Source organism: Bubalus kerabau, chromosome 19 (assembly GCF_029407905.1).
Source record: "Bubalus kerabau isolate K-KA32 ecotype Philippines breed swamp buffalo chromosome 19, PCC_UOA_SB_1v2, whole genome shotgun sequence".
NCBI lineage: Eukaryota > Metazoa > Chordata > Mammalia > Artiodactyla > Bovidae > Bubalus > Bubalus kerabau.
The window spans coordinates 65,706,926-65,733,064 of NC_073642.1; the positions used below are offsets into that span (position 1 = coordinate 65,706,926).

At 45.2% G+C, this 26,139-nt stretch overlaps 1 protein-coding gene across 1 annotated transcript; it reads left to right on the plus strand.

Annotated features, from left to right (window-relative positions):
* Window positions 1–126: 126 nt before the first annotated feature.
* On the plus strand, window positions 127–25,463 carry YY1 (YY1 transcription factor). Its single transcript, XM_055556796.1, has 5 exons — window positions 127–915; window positions 14,247–14,409; window positions 21,587–21,647; window positions 23,333–23,491; window positions 24,278–25,463. The coding sequence occupies exons 1-5, from the start codon at window positions 234–236 to the stop codon at window positions 24,458–24,460; spliced, it is 1,248 nt and encodes a 415-aa protein (XP_055412771.1). The 5' UTR covers window positions 127–233; the 3' UTR covers window positions 24,461–25,463.
* Window positions 25,464–26,139: the final 676 nt, after the last annotated feature.

Below are 26,139 nucleotides of genomic sequence, written 5' to 3' on the forward strand. Positions count from 1 at the left end.
GGGCGCCGGGGCGAGCAGCGGCCGAGCGAGCGCGGGGCGCACCGAGGCGAAGAGGCGGGGAAGCCCGCCGCCGCCGCCGCCGCGCCCGCCCCTTCCCCCCGCCGCCCGCCCCCTCTCCCCCCCGCCCGCCCGCCCGCCGCCTTCCTCCCTTAGCCTTCCTTCCCCACGGCCGGCCGCCTCCTCGCAGCCCCGGAGCTGAGGCCGCCGCGGCTGTGGCGGCCGAGCCCTCAGTCATGGCCTCGGGCGACACCCTCTACATCGCCACGGACGGCTCGGAGATGCCGGCCGAGATCGTGGAGCTGCACGAGATCGAGGTGGAGACCATCCCCGTGGAGACCATCGAGACGACGGTGGTGGGCGAGGAGGAGGAGGACGACGACGACGACGAGGACGGCGGCGGCGGCGACCACGGCGGCGGGGGCGGCCACGGGCACGCGGGCCACCACCACCACCACCACCACCATCACCACCACCACCCGCCCATGATCGCGCTGCAGCCGCTCGTCACCGACGACCCGACCCAGGTGCACCACCACCAGGAGGTGATCCTGGTGCAGACGCGCGAGGAGGTGGTGGGCGGCGACGACTCGGACGGGCTGCGCGCCGAGGACGGCTTCGAGGACCAGATCCTCATCCCGGTGCCCGCGCCGGCCGGCGGCGACGACGACTACATCGAGCAGACGCTGGTCACCGTGGCGGCGGCCGGCAAGAGCGGCGGCGGCGGCGGCGGCTCGTCGTCGTCGGGCGGCGGCCGCGTCAAGAAGGGCGGCGGCAAGAAGAGCGGCAAGAAGGGCTACCTCGGCGGCGGGGCCGGGGCGGCGGGCGGCGCGGACGCGGGCAACAAGAAGTGGGAGCAGAAGCAGGTGCAGATCAAGACCCTGGAGGGCGAGTTCTCGGTCACCATGTGGTCCTCAGGTGAGCGCCGGCGCGTGCCGGCCCCGGGGATGTTTTTGTTTTGAAGGGAAGCCATGTTTTATGTGTGTGATGGGCGCCGCCATCTTCTTCGCGGGGCAAGTATGGCGGCCCCAAAAGATGGCGGGGGCGGCGGGCGGCGGCGCGGCGAAGATGGCGGCTGCGGCGCGGCGCCGCCCGCTAGGCCGCAATGGCGTAGTTTCCCCGGGCGGGGCGGCCGCGCCGCGCGGCGCGGGGCGGGGCGCGCGGGGCGGGGCGCGCACGGCCAACGGCCGGCCCGGGGCCCGTTGTCCGCGGCGCCCGCCTGCCCGCGAGGCCCCCGGGGGCGGCGGGAGGGCGTTGGCGGCGCGGCACGGCCTGGCCCTCGCGCCCGGCCCGGGCCGCCCTCGCCGCCGTTCCCGGGCCTTCCTCTGGGGGGCGCCGCGGGCCCGGCTCCGCCCCCCGCTCCTGCGCGGAGCCGCCGCGGCTCCCGGGGGGCGCGCGCCGCGGCCCTGCGCTCGCCCTGCGGCCGCGCGGCGCTGCCTCGGCTCGCCTCCCGTCGCCTCGCGGGGCGGGACTTGGGCGGCACGTCGGGCTCGCGTGTGCGGGCTCGGCTGCGGCGCGGCCGCTGTCACCGCGCGGCGGCGGCGCCTTCGCCTCTGCTTCCCCCACGGCGCCTAGGGAGGGGTCGCGGGGTTTTGCAGAGGACTGAATCCTTCGCACTTGAGGGAGTTGTGTTTTCTTAAAGTTATTTGGCTCTGCACGCTTGCCATTAAATTGGTAAAATCGAGTGTTTTTTAAGTTTCCACGTGTCTTGATAGAAAACTTCCAGTGAAAAGAAGGGGTTCTAGAAAAGGGTCTTTTCTGCTTTTCAACACTGCTCTGAACGAGGACCAGGAAAAATATCTAGGGCAGAAAAGACGTGTCTGCATGTATAAATCTGTTTTGATTCTACTTTGTAACTGGTGTTTTCCTGTCCTTATCTTATTATCTTGTCCACAGGCCATCTTGTTAAATTTTGGTTGAAGTAGTAAATAGGTTGAGAATAGTCCTGCCGTAACGAGTTAACCTAGTGCGTGGATAATTAAAGTGGTAGAACCCTTTTCACCGCAATTGCTCCCACTCTGTTTAATATATATTCTCAGAATTAGATGAAGCCTCGAAATCTGAACGTTGCGTGTTTCGGGTTGTTAAAATTGACGAGAACGAGTGAAATAGGCAGAAAGACTGGTGAAGCAGGTTTGGTTGTATCTGCTGTGGAAGTTCCAGGTTTCTGTGGATGTGTGACTCAGGGCCGCCAGGGGAGCGGAGGTGCCCTCAAAGTGTGACAGCGCGTCTCCCAGCGCTGCCGCTCTGGGTGTTGAGGGCCTTGTGGAACTCTGAGCAGCTTGAGTTTCGCAGGAGCTGTGTATTTAAATGAGACATATCTTAGTACTTAAGAGGCTATGCAAAGATACCTTCTGTATACATTCTGGTAGTGCAGAATGGTTGCACAGTGGTCATGTAGGAACTAGAAGCCATGCTTTTCCATTATTAATAGAAGTGGATTTTGGGAGGCTGTGCTGGTTACTGATGAATTTGCTGAATTCAGAGCTTCTCCCGGTGGCTCAGCTGGTCAAGAGACCCAGGCTCGATCCCTGGGTGGGTAAGATTCCCCTGGGGAAGGAAATGGCAATCCAACCCGGTATTCTTGGGGAAAACCCCAGGGACAAAAGAGCCTGGCAGGCTACAGTCCATGGGGTCGCAAAGAGTTGGACATGATTTAGTTACGTTTTAAACCACCACTTGGTGAATTCAGGATATCATTAGGTATTTAGGTAAAGATGCATTAACCACATGAAGCTATATTTTCTTTTTCTCACAGTATGGTTATGTTGGCTTTAAGTAATTTAGCAAACCAGGATATTTTACGTATTCTGCATTTGATCTTACCAAATTGCTGACCCACTTCGCCATACCCAGAACGAATACTTAATAATGTAGACTTTACTTGAAGTGGTATGTATCAAGTTAGCTTAAAAGTCATTACTTCCTCTGCAAGTGATTGCTCCAGGCTTGTACAGTTTTAGGGATATTAAAGTCCCCTTCTTTAAAGAGTTGTTTGGCCTGTTGCAGTACTCTGCATAAAGGTGGTTATAAACATTTGATGGCAGTAACATAGAAATGCTTGTTTTCTCTGACATGTTTTGTGGTAAACTATGCCCCTTCCTTGTCCTTGTGGTTTGGAATCATTACCGAAGAGAAGTGAAATAGTTTGTGATTAACTCTACATGTCCCAGGTTTAAATTCTGCGTTTGGTTTCGTCTTCAGAAATGAAATAGGATAACTGATAACAGATGAAGAAATCAAAGTGGGTTAATTGTTAGGCTTAATTTCTGTGTGTTGACTGGTAGGCATTATGCACAGTGCTTTCGTGTACTTCATTACATCTGATCCTAGGCAAGAGAATTTTTAAAACAGTCCCTTGGTCTAAGCTCAAGTTTAGTTAACCTAAAGTTCTTTTTAAAAAATCACAATACACATAGGGTATATCAGGGCTCTTTGATTGGTAGCACCTCTTGGCTAAAAAAAAGTAATGAGAAACGAAGCACTTGGACTTTACGGGCTGCTCTTGCTTGTTGCCATCTTCATTTAAACTTCCCACAGAGGAACTGAATTGTGCGGTTGCATCTTTTGAATGGGATGGCAGAGGGGAGTCTAGTATTCCTGTAGGAGAGTAGTTTTAGCTCTGAAAGGGTCCCTGGAGATATGCTCCCCCCCCCCCCCACTCTTCTTTTTTAATTAATTGACATCACCTGTGCCTGGTCCAGTGGCTTTTTACTTTGTTCACCAGGTTGTGGAATCATCACCACTGTCTTAATCCTAGAACGCTTTTATCACCCCAGAAAAACTGGCTATTACTTCCCGCTCCCAGCCATTAATCTGATTTTCCCCTGGATTTGCCTATTCTGGATGTTTCATTTACATGAAATCATACACTATATTGCCTTTGTGTCTGGCTTAGTCTGTTTTCAAGATTCTTCCAAGTTGTAGAATGAACTTCGTTACTTTTTACAGCTGAATACTATGCCACAGAAGCTGCATATTTTTGCAGATGAGAAAATTAAGGTCTAGTTAAGACTGAACGTGTTTTAGCATTTAATCACAGTTTAACTGTGTTTTGAATATCCGCAATCCTTTGTTTAAGGTCCATATTTGTTCTTGCGTCTTTCCTAGTGTATAATTAATGAACATTTAATTATTGCTAAATTTAAGGCATGGTATTATGTATTTTTCCCCCGAGATGTTCATCACGATAGTTTAGGAGGGACATCCTGTCTTGTAGAATATATTAAAACTTAAACCACTTAACAAAATCACTGGGTTGAGTAGGAAAGCTGATAGTAAAATCTGTGTATTTAAAACATTTAGTTTTGAGAGGAACTAAAAAGGCTTTTGAATCTTGAGGTTTCAGGTAGTTAGAATATGTGACCTTCACTCAAGGCTGTAAGTATTTTAATTATCTTCTGTTAGACAGAATATAGAAGTGCTTTGTGCTAGATAGAGTAAAATATCTAAGACCAGAAAACCACTGATATTAAAAGCAGCAAATTGAAAGAGAGTCAAAAAGTATTAAATTTTTTCTCACTTTTATATATTCAGAACGTTCAAGGTTGCCAAAAATTACTAGTCCTGACAATCCACTATTTTTCCTTTTTTAACATGCTGTTTATCATTAAGGAAAGAAGCTGTAAATGTAAACTCCCACGGAGCCAAGCCCAGAGAACCCTCCAAAGCAATCGTGTCACCCCCATGACCTACATAGGACAGCCTGACTCATAGATCCTGCTTCCTGACCTGGTGGCTCTGGAACCCTGGCTTACTTAGAAGCCTCTGTGCTGTCAGACTCTTGTCTCCTGGTTATTAACCTCCCTTCCACCCCTAGTCAACAGCTGTCTCCTCCAGTAGGAAAAGAAAAATCCGAATCAGAAAGGTCAGGACTCCTGACCTACCTAAAACTAACATTTCAGGCTTTGGGGAGAGAATAAAGAATAATTTTTTTAAATATGCTATACTTCTGGGTAAATATTTACAAAAAGGCTTTCTATTTATTTTGAAGTCTCCTTTAGTAAGATCAGTTTGTTTTAAGGTTGGGAAACTTAGGGCTCATAACAGGTTATTAGCAAGAGCAATTATTAAGAATGAACATTTCTCAAGATCTACATTTGGTGACCAGTTTATAAACTGCCCTTACTACTTCCATAGGAAGAGGGTAAAAGTGAAAACTTTTTGTAACTTTTAAATTTTACTAGTGAGTTGTATTCTACAGTATTAAGCATTCGCTGTACTCAATATTTTCAAAATTTGGCATCTGAAACACCACATGGATGTTGGAAAAAAACAAGTATTTCTTTACTGTTGGCAGATGGTTAGGAAGATGCAGGGAGGTCTTGGGAGCTGTTGACTATACTGTGTGAACTTGTGCCTCCTGTTTATGGTGAACAGGTCGGGAGAGGAGCTGTTTCTTAGTCTTAAGGGTCTTGTGTTAGTAGGTCCCGTTGTGTTTAACCTAGTGATTAATTATCAATAACAGCAAGCCCAGTGGTTTTTGAGAATCTTGTTAGTAGGAGCATCAAATTTTCCTTTAGAGGGCAGTGACCAGAGATCTGACCTTGGCGTGTCTCAGCTTCTGCCCTTGGGGTCTTTGTAAAACGCCCTGTTGGGGTAGGAGGACCCCTGAAGGCATTTTTCATTTCCTTTACGGCAAAGACATTCTACTTTATGAATTCCTTTGTGAGAAAAGGAAGCACTAGACTCAATTTCTTAAAGCAAAACGACCCAATTTTAACATGACACGGTGAGATAATAGGAACTCTGTAGGGCAAAATTCTTGGTAACTATTCAGTTACTTTAGACTTGCACTGTGGTTTCAGATAGGATTAAACATTAAGCTAATGTAAATGGTTGTGAGGGACTCTTCTTTATTGTGTAAATTATTCCCCTTGAGTGTAAGAGCTGAGGGGCAGGGAGAGAGGCATTGTTTTGTGGAAGCTGTTGTGTGGTGGACCCTGTCTCCTCTTCTGGGAGAGCCACAAACTCCAGGTAGAATTTTAGTGCCTCACAGAGCGTCGTCACACACTCTTCAGACACTCCACGGGGTTACGGTTCTCAGCTCAGCCCTCTTCTTTCCCCTTTCTTCTCGCTTCTAAGCATCACCAAAAAATTGAGGGAGAGACACTGCTGCCACAACTCTGAATTGACAGTTGGTTTTGAATTTTGCATTTTTTCAGTATCTCACTTGTAATTTGTAGTATTACATGTGATTCTTAGACTGAATACATTTTTATAGACTTGACAAGGACCAAATACAGACTATGGATTTCACTTCTAGGGATTTGATTGGGTCACACATTATTCCTTTCTGAATTTGATTTCTAAGATTTATATGAATTCACTCCCTTGCCTAAAAATTCTACAAACACAACAGGTGTGGATATACTTAATGCCACTGAACTGTAAATTTAAAAATGATTTTTAGACTGGTAAACTTAACATTTTATATCTACACACATATCCCAGAGACACATTATTGCATTCAGTAAAATCCAGACTTCTCATATCCTGCCAGGCCACACATGATTTGGCCCCTGCTTTCCTTCCAGACTTCCTTCTTATCCCTCTGCTCCCATTATGCTCCACCCTTCCCAAGTTTCTTGAACTTGTTGCTTTGCACTTGTTCTCTGGAAGCAGCACCTCTGCATCCAGTGCTCTGATCCCAGATGTCCATAAGTCTCAGCTCTAAGAGGCCTGCCCTTTCATCCTTTCAAATTAGCGCTTATCACTCTTATCTCGTAACCCTGTTTTATTTTCTTTGTAGCACCGTCTGAAATTGCTTGTGTTTATCTTTTAACTTGCTGTTTGTCTACTTTCTGTGGAGTGGTAAGTCTTGGGGAAACCCTGCAGGTGGTCCAGGGCACATGGAGGAGTCTCAGTGAAGAACTGAATGAGTGCTTGCAGATTGCGCTGTCAGGCTGAATCCTGGCCTGGAATCCACAGTGCCACTCTGATCTTAATCCTGCTTTAAGAAAAGGAGTAGTTAAGGGTGAGGCGAGAGTAAAGAACCATTTATTAAAGCCATTGGAGAAGGAAATGGCAACCCACTCCAGTATTCTTGCCTGGAAAATCCCATGGACGGAGAGCCTGGCAGGCTACAGTGCATGGGGTCGCAAAGAGTCAGAAAAAGCATGGACGTTAATCAGTTCTAGGTTGACATCCTGGATCTGTCACTTAACTGTGCTTCTTTGAATACATTCCTTTGCATTTCTTTTTTTTTTTTTTCCTTCTTTTCCTTTTTTTTGGGGGGGCCATGCAGGGCTGCAGCATGTGGGGTCTTTGTCCCCCCACCAGGAATCGAACCTGTGCTCTGGTAGTGGCAGGGCCAGAGTCTTCACCACTGGACCACCAGGGATGTCCTGCTGCTGCTGCTGCTAAGTCGCTTCAGTCGTGTCCGACTCTCTGCGACCCCATAGACGGCAGCCCACCAGGCTCCCCCGTCCCTGGGATTCTCGAGGCAAGAGCACTGGAGCGGGTGGGTGCCATCGCCTTCTCCGAGGGAAGTCCTACCACTTCACATTTCTGAGGCTTGATTTCTTTGACCAAAAACAAGAGGTTAATATAAAGTTTTGTTTGAATTAATGTGACAGTTACTGACATGAAATAGGTACTCAGTAAATGATAACATCCCTACTTGAGGCCTCTGTTAGTGGAGAAATGTGGAAAACAGCCTGTGTCTGAGTTTTGCTTGTTGCTTAGCAATGAATCTCAGTTGTTTAGTTCTGCTCCATTTTGGAGCTTCCCAGGTGGCGCTGGTGGTAAAGAACCTACCTGCCAGTGGAGGAGACATAAGAGACGCAGGTTCGATCCCTGGGTTGGAAAGATCCCCTGGAAGAGGGCATGGCAACCCACTCCAGTATTCTTGCCTGGAGAATTCCCATGGATGGAAATGCCTGCCAGGCTACAGTTGATAGGGTCATAAAGAGTCAGACATGACTGAAGCGCCTTAGCGTGACACATACGTGCATTTTGGTGAAGTTTGGGTTGGTGGCAGTGGTGAGTAAATAATGGCCAAAAGTTACCTGGAATGGTCAAACCAAAGTTCATGGCCTAAGATGGAAGGTGTGGAGAAACAAAATCCAGCCCAGCTGACCCACAAATAAATAAGTAGAGAAATGGATGAGAACAGAAATTTAGGATCACAGAAAAAAAGGATATATTAGTGTCAACCTTAATGAGCTTCCTGGCAATCAAGATAAAAAGGAAACCATACTGCTGACAGCTGATCCCAAGACAGGATGGACTTCTAGGGGAATCAAGCTTTTCTTAGTCAAGACTGGGTTCTAAAATCAGCTGTTTTCTCTATGAAGGGAGCCATGAGTGACGGCAGCGCACCGACTCCAGCTAGTACAGTGTCAGAGCTCACTTACTGTCTGTGGACGGCCAGAAGACTTACATTTAAGCAATGTAATTGAAGGTGATTCTTTACTTGCTTATTCAGCATTCTTTAAAAACTATTAAGCATGAGACCTACTCTTCCCCTTAGGCCCAAGAGGGAGGGCAAAGGGGAATAAAGGTTTGTTTTTTTGGAATAAAGGTACACACCTCTTTTCCAGACACACTGGTTGCCATTTAATGTGTTACCTTGTTTTAGCAGAAGCCTGGCGTGCTGTAGTCCGTGGGGTCGTGAAGAGTCAGACACAACTTGGCGACTGAACAACGTAAGATAGGTGGTCTGCCTTTTGATAAATTAAGGAAGCCAAACACGGGGCAGCGGTAGGAATGAGAGGCCTCTTAAAGGAAAGAGATCTTGACATGGGCTTTGGAAAGCCCAGATCGGGCATGAGAGGTGGGCAAGAGAGGAGAGGAAAGTTGTTATCAGACATTGAGTAACACTGCAAGCAAAGCAGTTTGGTTGAAGCGTGGAGGGCACGTGAAGCTCCACCTCTGATGCTGTTTTCTGGGCCTGCGGCATGGTTTAGCTCCGTAGTCATTTGTTTTTGACTAAATGTTTTGAGTCTCTGTCTCTCGAACTAAGCTAGGAGTGGCTATCGCTTTGGTAACTCAGAAACTAAAGACGTCTTTAACATGTGAAAGAAGAGCTGTTTCTGCTGAAATAACGCACAGTGTGCCACCGCGTTCATGGATGGTATTGGCTAGAGTCTGCTCTTCCACACCTTCCATCTCATGCCATTTAGCTTTGGTCTTGCTGTTGTAGATCGTTTGCCTCTGGCTGGAGTATAAGTGAATACAAGCGTCATCTAATGCACAGTTTTGTCTGGAAGTTCCCAGTACAGCGTTTCCCCCTACCAGCTTGCTTCTTTGAATTGGTGACTTGTTTTCTCAGCTGTTTTCTAAACAAGAATACTGAGACTTGTTTTCATTTTAATTTACGTGTTGTGTTAGATTCAGGTGCATAGAAACTGATTTTGATGACGCTTCTAGTGTGGACTAACCCTGTCTCCTGCAACAGTGAGAAGATGAGCTGAGTGCTGCCCTCAAGGGAGACTCCAGAGAAGAATCAATACACACAATGTTAAAAGCAGATTTAGGTACTTCACTTCATGAACAGGCTTTTTTTAGATTCATGTTTCCGAGCTGATCAGTTAACATCTTTTTCCCCCTCTATACAGTGACTCTATTTCAGCAGTGATTATGAAATGGAAGGAGTAATAATGGCCACTGCAAACAGTGAAATTGTTTGAATACATACATAACAGTAAAACATGTTTAAATAAAACTGTACAAAAAAACCCTGAGTTAATACTTGTATTTTGGAGTTTTTTCTTGTTCTTTTTCGTTCCCTTTTACTTACACTTTTTGAAGAGGGTAGGTTACGTACATGTGGTTTGTAAATGCAGCTTTTCTCTTTTTAGAGCATCATAAATTTTCTGTTAGGCAAAAGCTTCTGAAGACTTTTCGTTGCAAAAATCAGATACAATGGCCAAACCATAGCAAACATTGACATAATGTGATCTGTTGCTGTAATATGTGTCCAGTTCTTGCTGTAAGTGAGGCATACGCTGCCTTTGATTTCTTCCGGCAGTAGGTCTAGCGTCTTTGTCGTTTTTCTAGCAGTCTTCTTTGAAATGTGGCTTTCTTCCTGTGTGAATAGTTGATTTTCTTAAATGTTGTTAAATAGTTAACAATTGTCTGTTTTATGGTTTCTGTGCACTGGCCTTCAAGGAGTTCTCTAAATTAACTTCTATGAAATACACTGTTTGTTAGGGAATAAATAAGACATACAAATTTATAAACATACATTGTGAAATTGTACAGTAACCATAGCAATTATTTAGAACTTAGACCAACAGAAGTTTGTTTTTGTGGAGTTTTTAAAGACCTATTGATAAATGTCATTTTTGGTAGTAAATCCCATCATTGATTCCTTGATTTCCAATGATTCCAGAAATCATTCCTTGTTTCAAAGAGGAAAATTCCACTATAGTTTAATCCCATTTTCTGAGTGAAATCCCATCATATAGACCAGAGATCAGCAGACTTTTTCTGTAAAGGGGTAGATAAGTAGTATTTTAGGTTTTGTAGGTCCAGATGCAGCTGAACAACTCCATGTGTTCATGTAGCCAGGAAAGCAGCATAGACAGTATATTCACAAATGACCATAGCTGTGTTTACAATAAAACTGTATTTCTAAAATAGATGGCGTATGTGCACAACCTCATTCATAGCAGCATTGTTCACAAGCCAAGAGGTGGAAAGAATGCAAGTGCCCATCGGTAGATGAATGGATAGGCTTAAAGGTCATCTTGTGTCGTATAGGAATATTATTCACCTGTGAAAAGGAAATTTTGGTATTTGCTGCAACACAATGGACCTTGAAAAATGCTTAGTGAGGCAAGCCAGGTACGGATAGACAAAGAATATATGATTCCACTTACAAAAGTTATCTGGAGTAGGCAAATTCATGAAATCAGAAAGTAGACTAGAGGTTACCACTGACTGAGGGGAAGAGGGGTTGTTGTTTAATGAGTAGCAAGTGTCTGTTGGGGATGATGAAGTTTTGGAAATAGATGGTGGTAATAGTTATACATGGACTTCCTGGTGGCTCAGATGGTAAAGAATCTGCCGCAATGCAGGAGACTTGGGTTTGATCCCTGGGTTGGGAAGATGCCCTGGAGATACAGTGCAACCCACTCCAGTGTTCTTACCTGGAGAATTGCATGGACAGAGGAACCTGGCGGGCTGCAGTCCATGGGGTCACAAAGAGTCAGACATGAGTGAGTGGCTAAAGCTCAAGCTCAGTGGTTATACAACATTATAAGTATACTTGATGCTGCTCAGTTGTGAAGTTATGGATGATTCAAAATGATAAGTAATGTCTATTTTACCAAAATAGACATAAAAATCTTGTCAGCCTCTACTTTAGGTTTATTTTATGCATATTTTGTATTCTAATTCTTAATTATCTGACTGTTCTCTGGGTGCCCTGTGTTGACTGTTGGAACCGATAACTGCTCTGATCTAATATTTCCTCGCTGGACTTCAGTGTCACCCCAGAATTCATGTGTTGAAGCCCCAATCCCTGATGCAGTGTTATTAGGAGTTGAGGCCTTTAGAAAGTTACTAGGTTTGAGAGTGAAGCCTTCATGAATGGGTTAGTGCTCTTACAAGAAGAGATGGAAGTTACGTAATGGAATGAGACGTGTATGTGAAGATACAACAATGAGATATCTGGTGGTGAACGATGAAGACGGGACTGAATGAGCTGGCACCTTGACCTCCAGGAATGTAAGGAGCCCATCTCTTTTTAAGCAACCCAGTCTGGAGTGTTCCTTAAACCTTTCTTTATTGTTCATGGCTGCATTGGGCCTTAGTTGCGGCCCATGGGGCCTCTGGTTGTAACGCATGGCCTCTCTCTAGTTACGGTACATGGACTTGCGCAGTTGCGGCGAGGGCTTGGCTGCCCCATGGCCTGTGGGATCTTAGCTCTCCGACCAGGGGTTGAACTCATGCCCCCTGCATTGCCAGTTAGATTCTCAACCACTGGACCACCAGAGAAGTCCCTAGAGTATTTTTGTTACAGCAGCCTAAACTGAGACAACTGCCCTCACCAGAATACGAGTCCCATGAGGGCAGAGAGCTGGCTTTGTTTGTGCTGCCGAGAACAGTGCCCGAGTGTTCATATGTGTTGCGCTAACACAAGGAATGCTTGAGCTTGTGATTCCATTATGCCAAGCATCCAGCCGTCGTTCTGCCCCGGCACTCTTCCATAATCCTTATCAGTGGCTCTCTCAGAGCAGCAGTGATTCTCAGCCTTGCCATCTTTCTTGTATGAAAAAGATACAAACAAGAATGTTTCTTCATGAGAAGAAAAATAGCTTCAGTGGGAGAGGGGGAAGTAGCCTCCCCACACACCAGTTCATTCTGGTACCAGTAGAAGGTTGATGTCCCAGTATCTGTGCCTCAGTTGGAGAGATGAGGGTATAGGAATTATCACAGCCCTGAGGAGAGAAATGAAAGAATCTGGTTGGTGTGGAGTCCCAGCTTTGTAGCTGGTGATTGGTAACTACATTTCCTGCCCTTAATACAGCCAGCTGCTTTTTCTTAGGCCTCTTCCTATGTAATGGGGCAACCCAGGATACACGGTCTGGTTCTTTCTCGTTCCAAACAAGAGGTGGCCGAGTTTAACAGCTCAACGCTGGGATCTTAGGCTTCGTGAGTTCAGCCTGTCACTTAGTGGCTGGTTAACCCTGAGCAAGTCACCCAGCTCTCTGTGCCTCAGGTCTCTCTTCTGTCAAATGAGCTTGCTAATTTGCCCCCTACATAGGGTATGTGCAGTGATTAAAATAGTGCCTTCTCGTAAACATTCAATAAAATGTCAGCTGCTGTGATGTTCTGTGGTTCCTTGTAATGACTTTTAACGTTCCTTGTAATGTAAGGGAGAAGCACTCAGAGTTTGAAACTGTTGTCTCCTGTGTTTTTCGTTGTGAAACAGTCCCATGGAGAAGCACGAGCTCAGTGGGCGCTGAGAGTTGGGCACTTTCTGCTTTAGTCCCGGAAGTAGGAGGAGGCTGGGATTTTGCCCTCCGGGTGCTTCACTCTAATTTGAGAGACAAGGCCAACAAAAGTTCAAAACAGCATGATTTAGAGTTTGTCAGTGTTACTATTCATAAATAATCCAGGAGTTCAAGGTAAGACTCTTGAGGCTGGAGTGATAGAATCAACCGGCCCTGAGAGAATTTGACCCAAGGAGGATTAAAAGACTAGATGCGGTAAAGTGGGGTCAGACAGCAGAGAACCTGGAATGATAAACAGGACTTGGTGTTTGGAATCTAGGAGACTGATGGTGGTAGTCAGTCTTCATTTTTTTTTTAACCTGTTGGATGCAGTGGTGGTAAGATGCATGAGTGGAGTTGTGCTACATTCTTTGAACACATTTGAGAACCAGCATTCCCTGGTGGCTCAGGCAGCAAGGAATCTGCCTGCAGTGTGGGAGACCTGGGTTTGATCCCTGGGTTGGGAAGATCCTCTGGAGAAGGGAATAGCAACCACTCCAGTATTCTTGCCTGGAGAATCCCATGGACAGAGGAGCTTGGCGGGCTACAGTCCATAGGGTCACAAAGAGTCAGACACAACTGAAGCGACTTAGCACACATGCAAACCTATATGCAGGCGCTGAGCCAGGCTGTGAAGGCTGCATGGGGGTCAAAACTGACAAATATCCCTGTCCTCATAGAGTTTACAGTCTAGTGGAAGTGGGTGACAAAAATCACACAGCTGTGATTGCACATTATAGGTAATAAAAATCTCATGGGCAAAGGCCATGAGGTGGATGGGCCAAGGTACATTTGAGGTAAAGGCCAGTGTAGCTGAAGTGAAGGATGTGGAGCTGGAGAGGTAGGCAAGAGGCTCGCTAAGAGGGGAAGGCTAGAAAATCGAATTTGAGTCAGCCATGCAGAATTGGTGGTTAACAGGAAGTGTGTGGTGGACAGAAAGCAGAACTCCGAGAAGAGGGAGGAGAAGTAGGGAAGCGGAAAGTAAGCCAGCTAGAGATGTGGGCATAGAAGGAGAGAGGTGGGTGCTGAGGACTTTAATAATAATGGCCAGCTCTTCCCGCCAGGCTCAGAAGGAACACAGGGAAGAGTTGTTGACTTTGGCCTTGAGATTTTTGGTGACCTTCAGGCTGAAACAGGATTTTAAGAGATTGAGGGGAAAGACTGGCTTGAGTGGTTAAGAGATAGTGGCTATAAATCACCCCATTTAAGAAGCTGTTGATGAAAGCACTTTTTATAGTTTCTAAAATGTGGTTTGCTCATATAACTTCTTTACTCAGCTAAGACGGTCCATCTTATGTTTTTCAGATGAAAAAAAAGATATCGACCATGAGACGGTGGTTGAAGAACAGATCATTGGAGAGAACTCACCTCCTGATTATTCAGAATATATGACAGGAAAGAAACTTCCTCCTGGAGGGATACCTGGCATTGACCTCTCAGATCCCAAACAACTAGCAGAATTTGCTAGGTAAGTTACCCTTCCTTCTGGTTAGAGACAGTGCTTGAGTGTTGCCAGCGGTGATTTTTGGTGCCTAAATAACAATAGTGGTTTGTTCTTGCTGCCTGGAAGCTTCTGAAAACAAAAGCGGTTGGCTTTTATTTTCAGTGGTGACTGCTTTTAAGTGGCAGCGTTTCAGATTTGAATGAGAGGAAGCAAATACATACTTCTAAATTCTGTAATTGATGTTGCTTGTGAATAAACACAGTTGCACGTTTTAATATTTTGTTTGGAAATGGATGTCTTTACACTACTTCCTGGCTTCTTTGTCTACATTTTAAATTTGCGGGTATTGTCCTGGTCTGAAGCTGCTGGAGCCCTGAGTCTATACCTGGTTTGTGCAACTGACCAGTAGGAAGGACTTCATCCACTCCAGTTTCAATGTGTCATCAGTTAGGCTACTGGTGTTTTGTTGATTTTTAGCTGGCATGACAGGAAGGGATCACAGATTTAGGTCTAGGACCCTGTGCTCAACTGTCCAAGGTAAGAAGCAGGAAGGCAGGTGTGAACCCAATGACTGTTTATTTGTTTTGACTGAAACCAGCCGGGTCCTTAGAGAAACCTTGGTCCCCTTTTACATTATTTTCTAGTGCTGCTTGGCAGTTTTTACAAGGACCGGAGAGAACCTGCAGAGATGTAAAATTTTAAATGAAATAAACTGATAAAATCTGGAGCAGGTGGTCTCCTTTTACGTACTTGAGGTTGGATGGAGCCTGAAACAGCCCAGGAGATTGAGGCAAGGACAGGATTGTAGAGTGAGAAAGAAGTCTGCACGCCTGTTCTAACAGAGTGGACACTTCTTCCCTCTCCTCTTCTGGAGAGCAGAGTAGAGAAAAGCTGGAGACCCTGGGGTGTCCTGGTTTCTCCCTGCCTGCCAGAGACAAGGTGGGTGGCCTCCAGCCATTTGAAACCTTGTTTCTCCACGTGTCATGTGGATATAAGAATCCTATCATGCTTCAATAAAAGAGTCTGTACCCTTTTCTCCTTCCCAGTGAAACTGTAATGGTAGGGAATATAAAAATTAATGTATTTCTGACTTATCACGGCTTTAAAAAAGGTAAATCCCTATCCTCTTGTTATTGACATCATGTTCCAGCTCTTATTGCTATTCATATTTTAAATATAGGTATGTGAACTAGATAACTTAAGTGCCCTGCTGTGCCCCCATCCCACCCCGAAGTACAACTAAAAATGGAATCTGTAGGATACGTAGTCAGCAGTGAGGCCGAGAGTTTTTGGACAGATTGAGCCAAATATCATGCCTGTGTTTAACATTGTCACAGAGTTGCTAAAGTTTGTTGTAACTTAAGGTACTCAGATTTGTTGAGGGCATGGGCTGCTGTCCCAGTGATGAACAGGTGGAACACGGAGTCAAGGAGAGCTCTGGGGAGGGAGCATTTGATTTGGGCCTTGAGGAACAAAGAAGTTCTGATAGGTGGGTGGCTGTCTGCGCGGCCTCCATGCCGGGACAGGCTGCACACAGCGCACGTTCAGTATCCAGTACCTATTCAGAAAACAGAAAAGCCGAGCTTCGCTGTGAGTTAGGGTGCTTACAGGGAAGTGCTACGGTCCATGAGGTAGCAAAGAGTCCGGGACGACGGAGCTACTGAACAAGACCAAGAAATGATTGCGTTTAGGTGAATGTAAACCAGATCACTGGAGTCTGAAAAGTGGGCCAAGACGCGTGCTTCCTTGTATGTAGCAGCTACCTGGTGAAGGGTTTGAGCAGCAGAGAAAGGGGGCTGTGTGATCAGAGATACTTTTCAGCCGTATCCAGGCTGGATGGGTGCAGGTACAGCCAGAAAGTGGGAAAAGAGCTCGCAAAGGCCTGAGCTAGAGGTCAGACTGTAGGTGTGAAGAAATGTGCTGAGATGGCAGGGCGTGGTGGAAGATTGAGAAGCAGCTTGACTGTCTTGGGGAGGGGGCAAAAGAGGCATCAAAACGCACATTTTGATGTGCATTTTTTTTTTTTTTTTTTAAATGCACATTAAAAAGCTTTGCTCCTTAGGCGATAGGAAAGTGGGAGAGGGTGCTGGTCTGCAGTTCAGGGCAGGCGGAATCTGGTTTAGTACGCTGAAGAAAAGAAAGCGCAGCATTGCAAGAGCTGGTGGAAATCCAGACGGGCCAAGAGGGAAGAGTAAATATTCCTCTAAATTATATATTATGAAGTGGCTTTGGTGGAGGAGCAGAGGGCTGAGGCAAGGTTTTCAGAGAGGTGGGGACTTTTGGGCAGTGAGCAGTAGAAGTAATTAGGTGTTGACCTTTTGCGTGTTCCTGTTACTGGAGAACTGGGGCAGCTGATCTTAAAGCTTGTCCTCAGCCCTCTGAAAGAAACTCCAGGATGTTTCGTCTCTGAGCTCAGGAGGCACCCATGAGGCCTTTCCACCCTGTGTCAAGCTGCCTTGGACCCTACTCCTTAGGAAGAGGCCACCCACAGGGACAGGGACCCAGGGACACCCAGGTATCAATCTATTTGGGACATTTTGAAAACTGAGGATGAGCCTGAAGGCTTCCAGGGAGAAAAGATAGGTCACCTACAAAAGAATGATAATTACACCCGGATGAGAATTTTCTTCAACAGCAATAGATAATTAGAAGACAGAGGAGCAATGTTCTCAAATTTCTGAGGAAAATTACTATAACATAGGATTCTTGATCCAGCAAAGCTGTCTGTCCAACACAAGGGCAAAACAATGACAATTTCAGATGCCTAAAGGATTCGTTTTATGTTGCACGCAGCCCTTCTGGAGAGGTTACTTAGGGGTGTGCTCTGGTAAAATGAGGATGAGTATCAGGGAAGACTTCCTAAAGGAAACCAAGAAGACAGCCATGCAGCAGACTGGAAAACTCGTTCAATTTAGAATAGAAAATCAGTGGGTTGTAAGCATTTCTTTAAGAAAAGTCCATTTAATTTAGCAGTAGATAGAATGATCAAGAGGATAGAAGATGGTGGTGGTATGAGAAAGAGTTTTCTAAAGAAGAAAAGATAATCAGAAACATCCTGACAAGGGTGGCAGGGTTATGAAAACCACGGCCTAAAAATGGAACGGTATTTTGACGTTGTTTAGAGAGAGAAAACTCCTTTGACTTGACTAAGAAAACTCGCTCTTTGGTACTGAAGCTGCTGTATTGGCCTTAGAGCTCAGGAAGTGTGATCCTTACACACAGATTCGTTAGTAAGCAGTACTTATGCAATTGTCTGAATGTGGTCTGTGTTTTCTTTTCTGTTAAATCAACCATTAAAGATTTCATTTTGTGTATGGAATAGAATGAAATCTTGCTCCTCTTGACAACATATGCAAAGTAAAAGCGTAGGATTGGGGTGCTGTGCAGTTGGGCTCATCCTCACCTCCATTTTCCATAGTATCTCTGGGCTCTTGAAAAGATGATGTAAAAGGAAGTGGCTAGTTGGGCAGTGGTGGTGAGGAAGAGCTGAGCTGGGGTGCCCTGTTTCTGTTCAGTCTTCACATTTTGAGAAGAGGCCCCAGCATTGGTGACTGGGACAGAGAAGCACCGAATTTCACACTTGTTGGGGACCAGAGCTCATCTTCTTGGTTGATAAAGATGCACAGAACTTGTTCCGCTGGCCTCCTTTTTCCACCCACTTCCACCATGTGGCTCAGTTCTTGGCTTAAGGAGGCACGTGAGCTGCTTTTCCCTCTTCTCCATATACTGGGGTGATGGGGCTCTGGACTGAACTTGAAACTGACAGAGAACGCTCAGGTTCCAGCTGCACTGAGCCCAGACTGCTTAGGAAGTCACTTGGTGTGTGTGGACAGGCACAAGACACAGTTACTTGAAAGTCATGGTATTGGGGAGGTGGGACTGTGGTGATTTTGTTCTTTCTTGAAATGTCCTTTTAGTAAATAAATATTTCAGAAATTGGATAGTGGGTGGGACCGACCTGGAGAATCGTTTCCTGGTTAAATTTGTGCATTTTTCATTAACCTTAGCCCTTAGGAAACCTTCTGTCCAGGAAGATCAGAATAACCAATAGTCAGTCCTGAGTTGGTGGGGGTTTTTGTTGTTGTTTACTACCCCCCCCCCGCCCCTGAGGTTTTTTTCACTGGATTAATACAAAGATGTGATGGTGGAGCTGAAAGTACCTTGAAACTCTTTAATATCTCATGAATGAATGTATATTGCCCAAGAGAGAATTGGCTTAAAAAACTTTGGTTTTTAAGCCATTTGTCTCAGTTGACACAAAGAGAGGTGAGTTGTGCTTGCGAATGGTAGCTCTGTTACATAGGGCCCACTGTCCCGTCAGCACAGGTGGTTTCAGTCCGAAGAATCACTTCTTCAGGAATCTTTCCTCTTAGCTTCTAGGATATTTGCATGTTTAACTAAGTTGGAACTTTCGGTTTACCTAATACCCTGCTGAAAATTGTCCAGGAATTTCCTGCAGTTTGTGGTCCTGGTATCCAACCTTTACTGTGTACACAGGATGACATCGTGTGAGATCAGCAGGGACGTCATAGATGTCACAGAGAAAACTACTAAAACTAGAGTTTTAATTGAACAGGAACCTTGCTGGCTCCCTGGCTTGTCTGTAAATTTCAAATACATGGAGGGGGCCTTTCCGCTTTACCTTTGCTATCATTTCTCAGTCTCACAGTTCTTTAGTTGATGATGGTGGTTTGGAGGCCCCGGTACCTTCTGGGTTGTTGAATACAACAGTGACTTTTTTTTTTTTTTTTTTTTTTTTAAGCAATAAACTCATTTTTGGCTAAGCCCATTTAGCACAGGCTGGCAGTAATAATAGCCATTGTTTCTTAAAAGCTTAACATAGCATCTCTTTTTTAACCTTCACAGCTCTGATCAGGTAGCATTTCACCTTTTTACAGAATAAGAAACTGAGGCTGGGGAGTTAAGTGATTTGCTCAAGGTCTTGCGGCACCAGTCACACACCCCATCCTGTCTCGCTCATGACGCCTCTGCTGCTGTCACGCCTCCAGGTCCAAGTCAGCCGAGGGGAAGCCCAGGTCTCAGTGATTTCTGGCTCGTTTGGGCCGGTCAAGAAGATCCTCTAAGTAGAAGTCTTGTAGTCTTGTAAGAAAATTCATCTCTTTTAGGATTTATTTTGTAGGTTTATGTACCTATTGTTGCCACAGAAATTTTAGTCTTTACTCACAAAAACAGAACACTTTCATTCTAAGCATACTTGTTTGGAAAAGGACCTTTTCAGTGTTTGCATTCGAATATAATGTAAAAGGTACCGGAATATACTGCCTCATTTGCCTCTCTGTAGTGACGAAGAGTGACTTGCCAACAAGCTTAAGAGTGGCTGCAATTAAATACCTTCACTTCCTCCTTGAGTCCAAGGGTGTTTGCCCAGATACATTTAACACTCATTCTAAACTTAATTATATTGCTAAATACTAGCATACATTTTGAAAATGACATTTTAAACAAATGCCACTTAATAACATTAAAAATAATCAAGAGATGGGTGAATGGTAAATCAAGAGTTCTCTACTGTTAGGTATATTTGAAAATTTCCATAATAAAAATTCCTAGGAATTAAAAATTCTTGTGGAGTCAGGGACCTGCTGAGGTAACTGGGCGACACCTTCTACCTACTGATGTAGGCATTTCGCTACCACTGTCCCCATGTTCATACCCACAAAGTCAAAGAGTGTTTTATTTTTGAGATAATTTGCATACAGTAAAATTCACCCTCTCTTAGGTTAGTACCATTCTGTGAATTTGGACAAAGACAATCATGTATTTACCATCACAGCCAAGACAGCATTTGAGTGGAATCTTTGAAGAGGAAGCATCTTAGTTGGGAAGGTTGAAGCTTGGTTCTTGATGTACACTTTTTGTTGTTATAACCTCCAGGTGGCGCAGTGGCACCAGTTTTGCCCTACCTAGCTCTGTGAACTCAGATCCAGACTCCAAGACTTAATAGTATTTAAGATAACAAAGGCTAGTTCAGACCCTGTAAACAACAGGCACTTAGAAAATGTTTGCTGACTGATGTGTAATCTTCCAAGTACAAGAAAGAACAGGTATCTGCAGGGTTGGCCTGGGGAGGATACCAGAGTGAAAACCTTCTTAGAATTCCAAGTAGGAAATGTGTATTATCTTGAACAAACTCCTTAGAGATAAGTTATAGCTAGCAGATAAAATTGTTTCACCTCTGCTCATCCAGGGCATGGCAAGTTTCATGAGATGATTGCTGAAGTTCAGATTTGACGGAGGAAAGGAGTATCTGAGCTCAGATAAAGAGTGAAGAGGGGTGGTATTGTTAGGGCCTTTGCTAACTTAAAGATGGCCGCAGCAGTCTTTCACAGTCTTGCGTCCTGGAAGAGTGACGGTCAGCCGCGCACTCGGGACGACGTCAGCGTAGTTGTTCACTGAACGTTCATCCTCGTGTAGGAGTTCATCCTCATTTAGTTGCTCACTGAATGTTCATCCTCATATAGTGTTTCTAGAAGCTCTTGTTTCCTCACCCCTCTACCACACACAGATCTGTAGGGAGTTTTGGAGAGAAAATTTTGACAAAAGACCAAAGGTTGGTTCAGTGAAAATAGCAGGTGGGTAAGTTACCGAGTAAGCTCTGGGTAGTCACTCCACGAGAGGCTCTCCTGGACTGCCCAGGTGCTTGAGACTGTATCTCCCTCCCACCACCACCACCACCACCACCAATAATAGTATGATAAAAACTAAGCAGTGTGGGAAAAGGTATATATAGATAGATAATTCTCTGTTTAAAAGGACTTTTCTGTAACCCTTTAAAAATGGTCTATTACAGATAATTTCTGCCATCATAAGATGGACACCCCCCTTTAAGACCCTCCCATATCTTAATTTTAAGGAGCTGGGAAGAAGGAGCAGATAGTTAAATCACACAGATCCCAGTGCTGCCCTAAAGATGCACCGGCTTGTTAGCGTTGAGACCGCAGGCAGCACCTCCCCTGTGCTTGTGCTTAAGCGTCCTTACCTGCAGGTGGGAGAGTGCTTCAGTCCCAGGGCCTCCGTGAACGTGAGTTTTCTCCTCCCTTCCCCTCACGGCACCATGTTGTAATCTTAGTTTTTGTACTTACAGGGAAAGCATTTTAGGGACTATATGATTTTTGCCAGATGAATCTACCCATTCCTACAAATCTTTCTCTCTCTCTCTTTTTTTCCCCCCTTTGGTAAGAATGAAGCCAAGAAAAATTAAAGAAGATGATGCTCCAAGAACAATAGCTTGCCCTCATAAAGTAAGTAATGCTAGGGGAAAGTGTTCATTTCTGTGAAAGAAGTTGTAGAGAGCTTATAAGAAATCGCACTTTTATTTCCATCTTCATAACTGAGACTCACTGAGGAACTAGAATCTGGGTTCTAACTTCAAGAGACTGTATTTTGTGATGAAAGGTTCGTTGTTCCTTAAAGGCCACTTAAATTCACACACTCTTAAATGGGATTCCTGCAGGGCGCCAGTGTTTTTATTGTCCCTATATACTGAATATACTTTGTTAGGGTTTTATTTCTTCTTTTTTTCTTCTTTTTGAGTTGTTAAACAAGTCTAATCTTAAGACATTGGGTTGTCTCGCCCGTGGACCTTTCTAGGACTGTGGCTCCTTATGGAAATTTGATTTTGCCTAGTGCTAGAGTAAGCCTATTAAGACTTCATCATTTCCTCCACAATTTTCTTTAATTTACCTGTTAGCTGTTTGTTGCTAGGGGGTAACCCTTAATTGTTTTCAAATGTAGAACTATTATTAGTTTCTAATGATAGCCTAAAAAGTACTTTGAGATATGGCCTGGGTCTGTTTAAAACTTAAATGGAGGTAAAACTGACAAATATCGCATAGGAGGCACAGAAAAACGGTGAGAGGTTTGGAATGGAGTAAATTTTTAAAAAACAACAGCAATTGAAGGATAGATTTAGTTTCACCATCTCACCTCTGATGACTGTGCTCCCACAAATTTATTTTTATCTTTTTGAAAAAACGTTGTTAATGTGGAAATTTTAAAACGTAAAGGCGTTTCTGTTGAAACCAAATACCAATACGCATTTGAAAACAGTTTTGTCTTAAGTGCTCATCGTCTCTCTACCTTCCTTGTGTATTTCTTTCCCAGTTAGATTTTTCTTAAAATTCTGTTTTCTGAGTGGAAGCTCAGCCTAAGGATCTCGGTGGAAGCTGGCTCCCGCCCACACGCCCCTTGCCTGTGACGCTGTGCGGTGCTGGCTCATGCTGTCCTCTGTCCTGCTGTCTGATCATTTCCCCACTCGCTCCATTGTTGGGCAACAGCTGCAGAAGAAGCGGCGTTAGGCCATCTCCCCAGCCTGCACACCGCCCCGCCCTGCCTGCTGTCATTTTCCCTGCTGCTCTTCCGGGTGTCTCACAAAATACATCTCTTCTGTAGTTGCATTCCTTGGAGACCCTCTGGCTTCTTTCTCTGTCAAGAAGGGGAGAGAGCAGAGAGAGAGGAGAGGGAGTAGGCGATGGAGAGGGACAGCCCACTGCTGCAGCACAGAGCACGGCCCTGGGTGGCGGTGGACTGCCGTCACCTTGGCTCCGTTTCTCCCAAGGCTGCTGCTCTTCATCTGGGGGTGCGGCCGGGAGAGGCGGCCGTGGGGCGTGGAGCCGGCGTCGGCTGCTCCTCCCAGCCTGGCTCCTGCTAGTAGCGTGACCTTGGGCAAGTCTACTTAAAGACATCTCTGAGCCTCAGTTTCCTCACTGTAAAACAGAAGTTAACATTACATGATAAGGCCTTTCTCAGCTGAGGTTTTTTTTTGCTTTTGTCTTAAATAATTTAGTTATTTCTGCTGTGATGATGAAGCGACATTTAAGTGGGGAGGGTGGGGGTTTGTTGTACTGTGTAAGTGAAGGCTGTTAGTGGAAGAATCATGGGTAACAGTTTGCAGTGTGAACCACTAAGCTTCTCTCTCTGTTCAAAGGGCTGCACAAAGATGTTCAGGGATAACTCTGCCATGAGAAAACATCTGCACACCCACGGCCCCAGAGTCCACGTCTGTGCAGAGTGTGGCAAAGCTTTTGTTGAGAGCTCCAAGCTAAAACGACACCAACTGGTCCATACTGGAGAGAAGCCCTTTCAGGTAGAGCCCGTTCCCTCTGCCCTCCGCGTTCCCCGCAGATGTGAGCACGGCGGCTGCCCAGAAAGTCCACTGCAGGGTCCCGCCGTGGGGTCCCCGGGACTCAGTCGGGGCTGCCCTCGCTCTCAGCTCCACCGCTCGTATCTGTGTGGCACCAGAGACAGGATATGGCAAGTGCTTCTGGGCTGGACTTCATGTCTGGAGAAACACAGGATTGCTCAAGAGCAAGCCCAAAACAGCACTTCCTGTGTGTTGGGATTAAAGCAGTTTGCTTGGTGTGATTAATATATTTTTTGTAGAATATTGACAGGGAGCTTCTAAAATTTTAATCCAGGAGAGTAACTTCTAAAGTAGTTTTCTGCCTTTTTATAAGCCCATGAACAAGTGAATGGGTTAGCAATGCCACTAAATCTGGCATGGTTCTTTTTGTTTTAATACTTGGTATCAGAAACCTTCTAACCATTTGTCTCTTATGATTTGAAATATTTGCAGAAGTGTTAGGACCCTCATGTAAGATTTAGGAAGATTTCTTGCTATTTTGCTGAATGTTTCTCTTAGGTTGTATTTAAACAATTCATGAGGGCTATCCACGGGTCGTCCTAGGAGCTATCCCGGCAGCGTTAGAGCTCCCTGCCCCTATTTCTAGAATGTGTCTAGAAAGCTCTCCACCCGCCCAGGGCAGGGCAGAAGGGAGTGAGGCAGAAGAAGCAGGCACCTCCCCACAGCCCCGAGCCGCCCCCTTCCTGGCCCCGTGAGTCTGAGTGGGCGATCTCTGGTTTTCCTTGACAGTGCACGTTCGAAGGCTGCGGGAAACGCTTTTCACTGGACTTCAATTTGCGCACACATGTGCGAATCCACACCGGAGACAGGCCCTATGTGTGCCCCTTCGACGGTTGTAATAAGAAGTTTGCTCAGTCAACTAACCTGAAATCTCACATCTTAACACACGCTAAGGCCAAAAACAACCAGTGAGAAGAAGAGAGAAGACCCTCCTCAGCCTCGGGAAGCATCTTCCAGGAGTGTGATTGGGAATAAACACGCCTCTCCTTTGTATATTGTTTCTAGAAAAGAATTTTAAAAATGAATCCTACATACCCAAGGGACATGTTTTGATAAAGTAGTAAAAATTAAAAAAAAAAAAAACTTTAATAAGATGACATTGCTAAGATGCTCTATCTTGCTCTGTAATCTCGTTTCAAAAACACGGTGTTTTTGTAAAGTGTGGTCCCAACAGGAGGACGATTCATGAACTTCACATCAAAAGACAATTCTTTATACAACAGTGCTAAAAATGGGACTTCTTTTCACATTCTTATAAATATGAAGCTCACCTGTTGCTTACAATTTTTTTAATTTTGTATTTTCCAAGTGTGCATATTGTACACTTTTTGGGGATATGCTTAGTAATGCTATGTGTGATTTTTCTGGAGGTTGATAACTTTGCTTGCAGTAGATTTTCTTTAAAAGAATGGGCAGTTACATGCATACTTCAAAAGTATTTTTCCTGTACAAAAAAAAAGTTATATAGGTTTTGTTTGCTATCTTAATTTTGGTTGTATTCTTTGATGTTAACACATTTTGTATAATTGTATCGTATAGCTGTATTGAATCATGTAGTATCAAATATTAGATGTGATTTAATAGTGTTAATCAATTTAAACCCATTTTAGTCACTTTTTCTTTTCCGAAAAATACTGCCAGATGCTGATGTTCAGTGTAATTTCTTTGCCTGTTGAGTTACAGAAAGTGGTGCTCAGTCGTAGAATGTATTGTACCTTTTAACACCTGATGTGTACATCCCGTGTAACAGAAAGGGCAACAATAAAATAGCAGTCCTACAGAAAGAATATGGCAGAAAAAGATCTGTAAGCACAGTCTTATTTCCTTTTGTTGTCCAGAATAATTACAGTTCTTGAGCCTCCCAGAAATTGGAAGCTAAATAAAGCAACTCAAGTTTCCTTTATTTTGCACTCAATTACAGTGACTTGTGATTAAAGCGATGCATGGATATTTTAATAACTTCCCACATGTACTGAATTTTGAAAGAGTAGGTAACAGGCACCCCGAGTTAAGGAACTACCTCAGAGTACCCCGCACTGGGCCCGCTGGTAACAGGATTTTGGTTTTAGCTCCCCCAGCAAACGCGTGACTGAAGCGGTTGTGCCCGGCCTGTGTGTGTTTCTCAAGGTAAGGTGTCACCTGGCAGGGGGCGCAAGCAGAGGGGAGACCAGGCATTTCCACTGCTCAGGCCGCCTTCAGGGCAGCGCCCGCAGGTCCTCACTGGTCTAACAGGAAACGCTAAGGTTATTGGCTGTTTGGTTGGAGAGCCTTGGTTCCTCCATCTAGTGGACTCTGCCAATGTCAGCACGTTGTAGCAGTTGAACGCCAGCAGCTTCCTTCCTTCCGTGCTTCTCAATGGATAGTGAGTGCAGACTGGCAAGGTGATTCGGTTATTAAGAAAACTGTACTCAGTGAGTACTTGACCTCTCATGTTGTGACCTCTTAAATGTACCATTATAATTTCTGGAATTTACTTAGAGTCAAATATCAGACTCGTGAGACTATTTTATAAACTGCCATGATACAGCAAAATCCCATTTATTCAAAATGCAAACATACTGTATGTCTTTGTGCTGTATGCTCGACTCTGC

Coding starts and splice junctions, on each gene's coding strand:
- YY1 (XM_055556796.1), top strand. CDS start 234: ATGGCCTCGGGCGACACCCTCTACATCGCCACGGACGGCTCGGAGATG. Junction 916..14,246: donor GGTCACCATGTGGTCCTCAG/GTGAGCGCCGGC, acceptor TATGTTTTTCAG/ATGAAAAAAAAGATATCGAC. Junction 14,410..21,586: donor CAACTAGCAGAATTTGCTAG/GTAAGTTACCCT, acceptor CCCTTTGGTAAG/AATGAAGCCAAGAAAAATTA.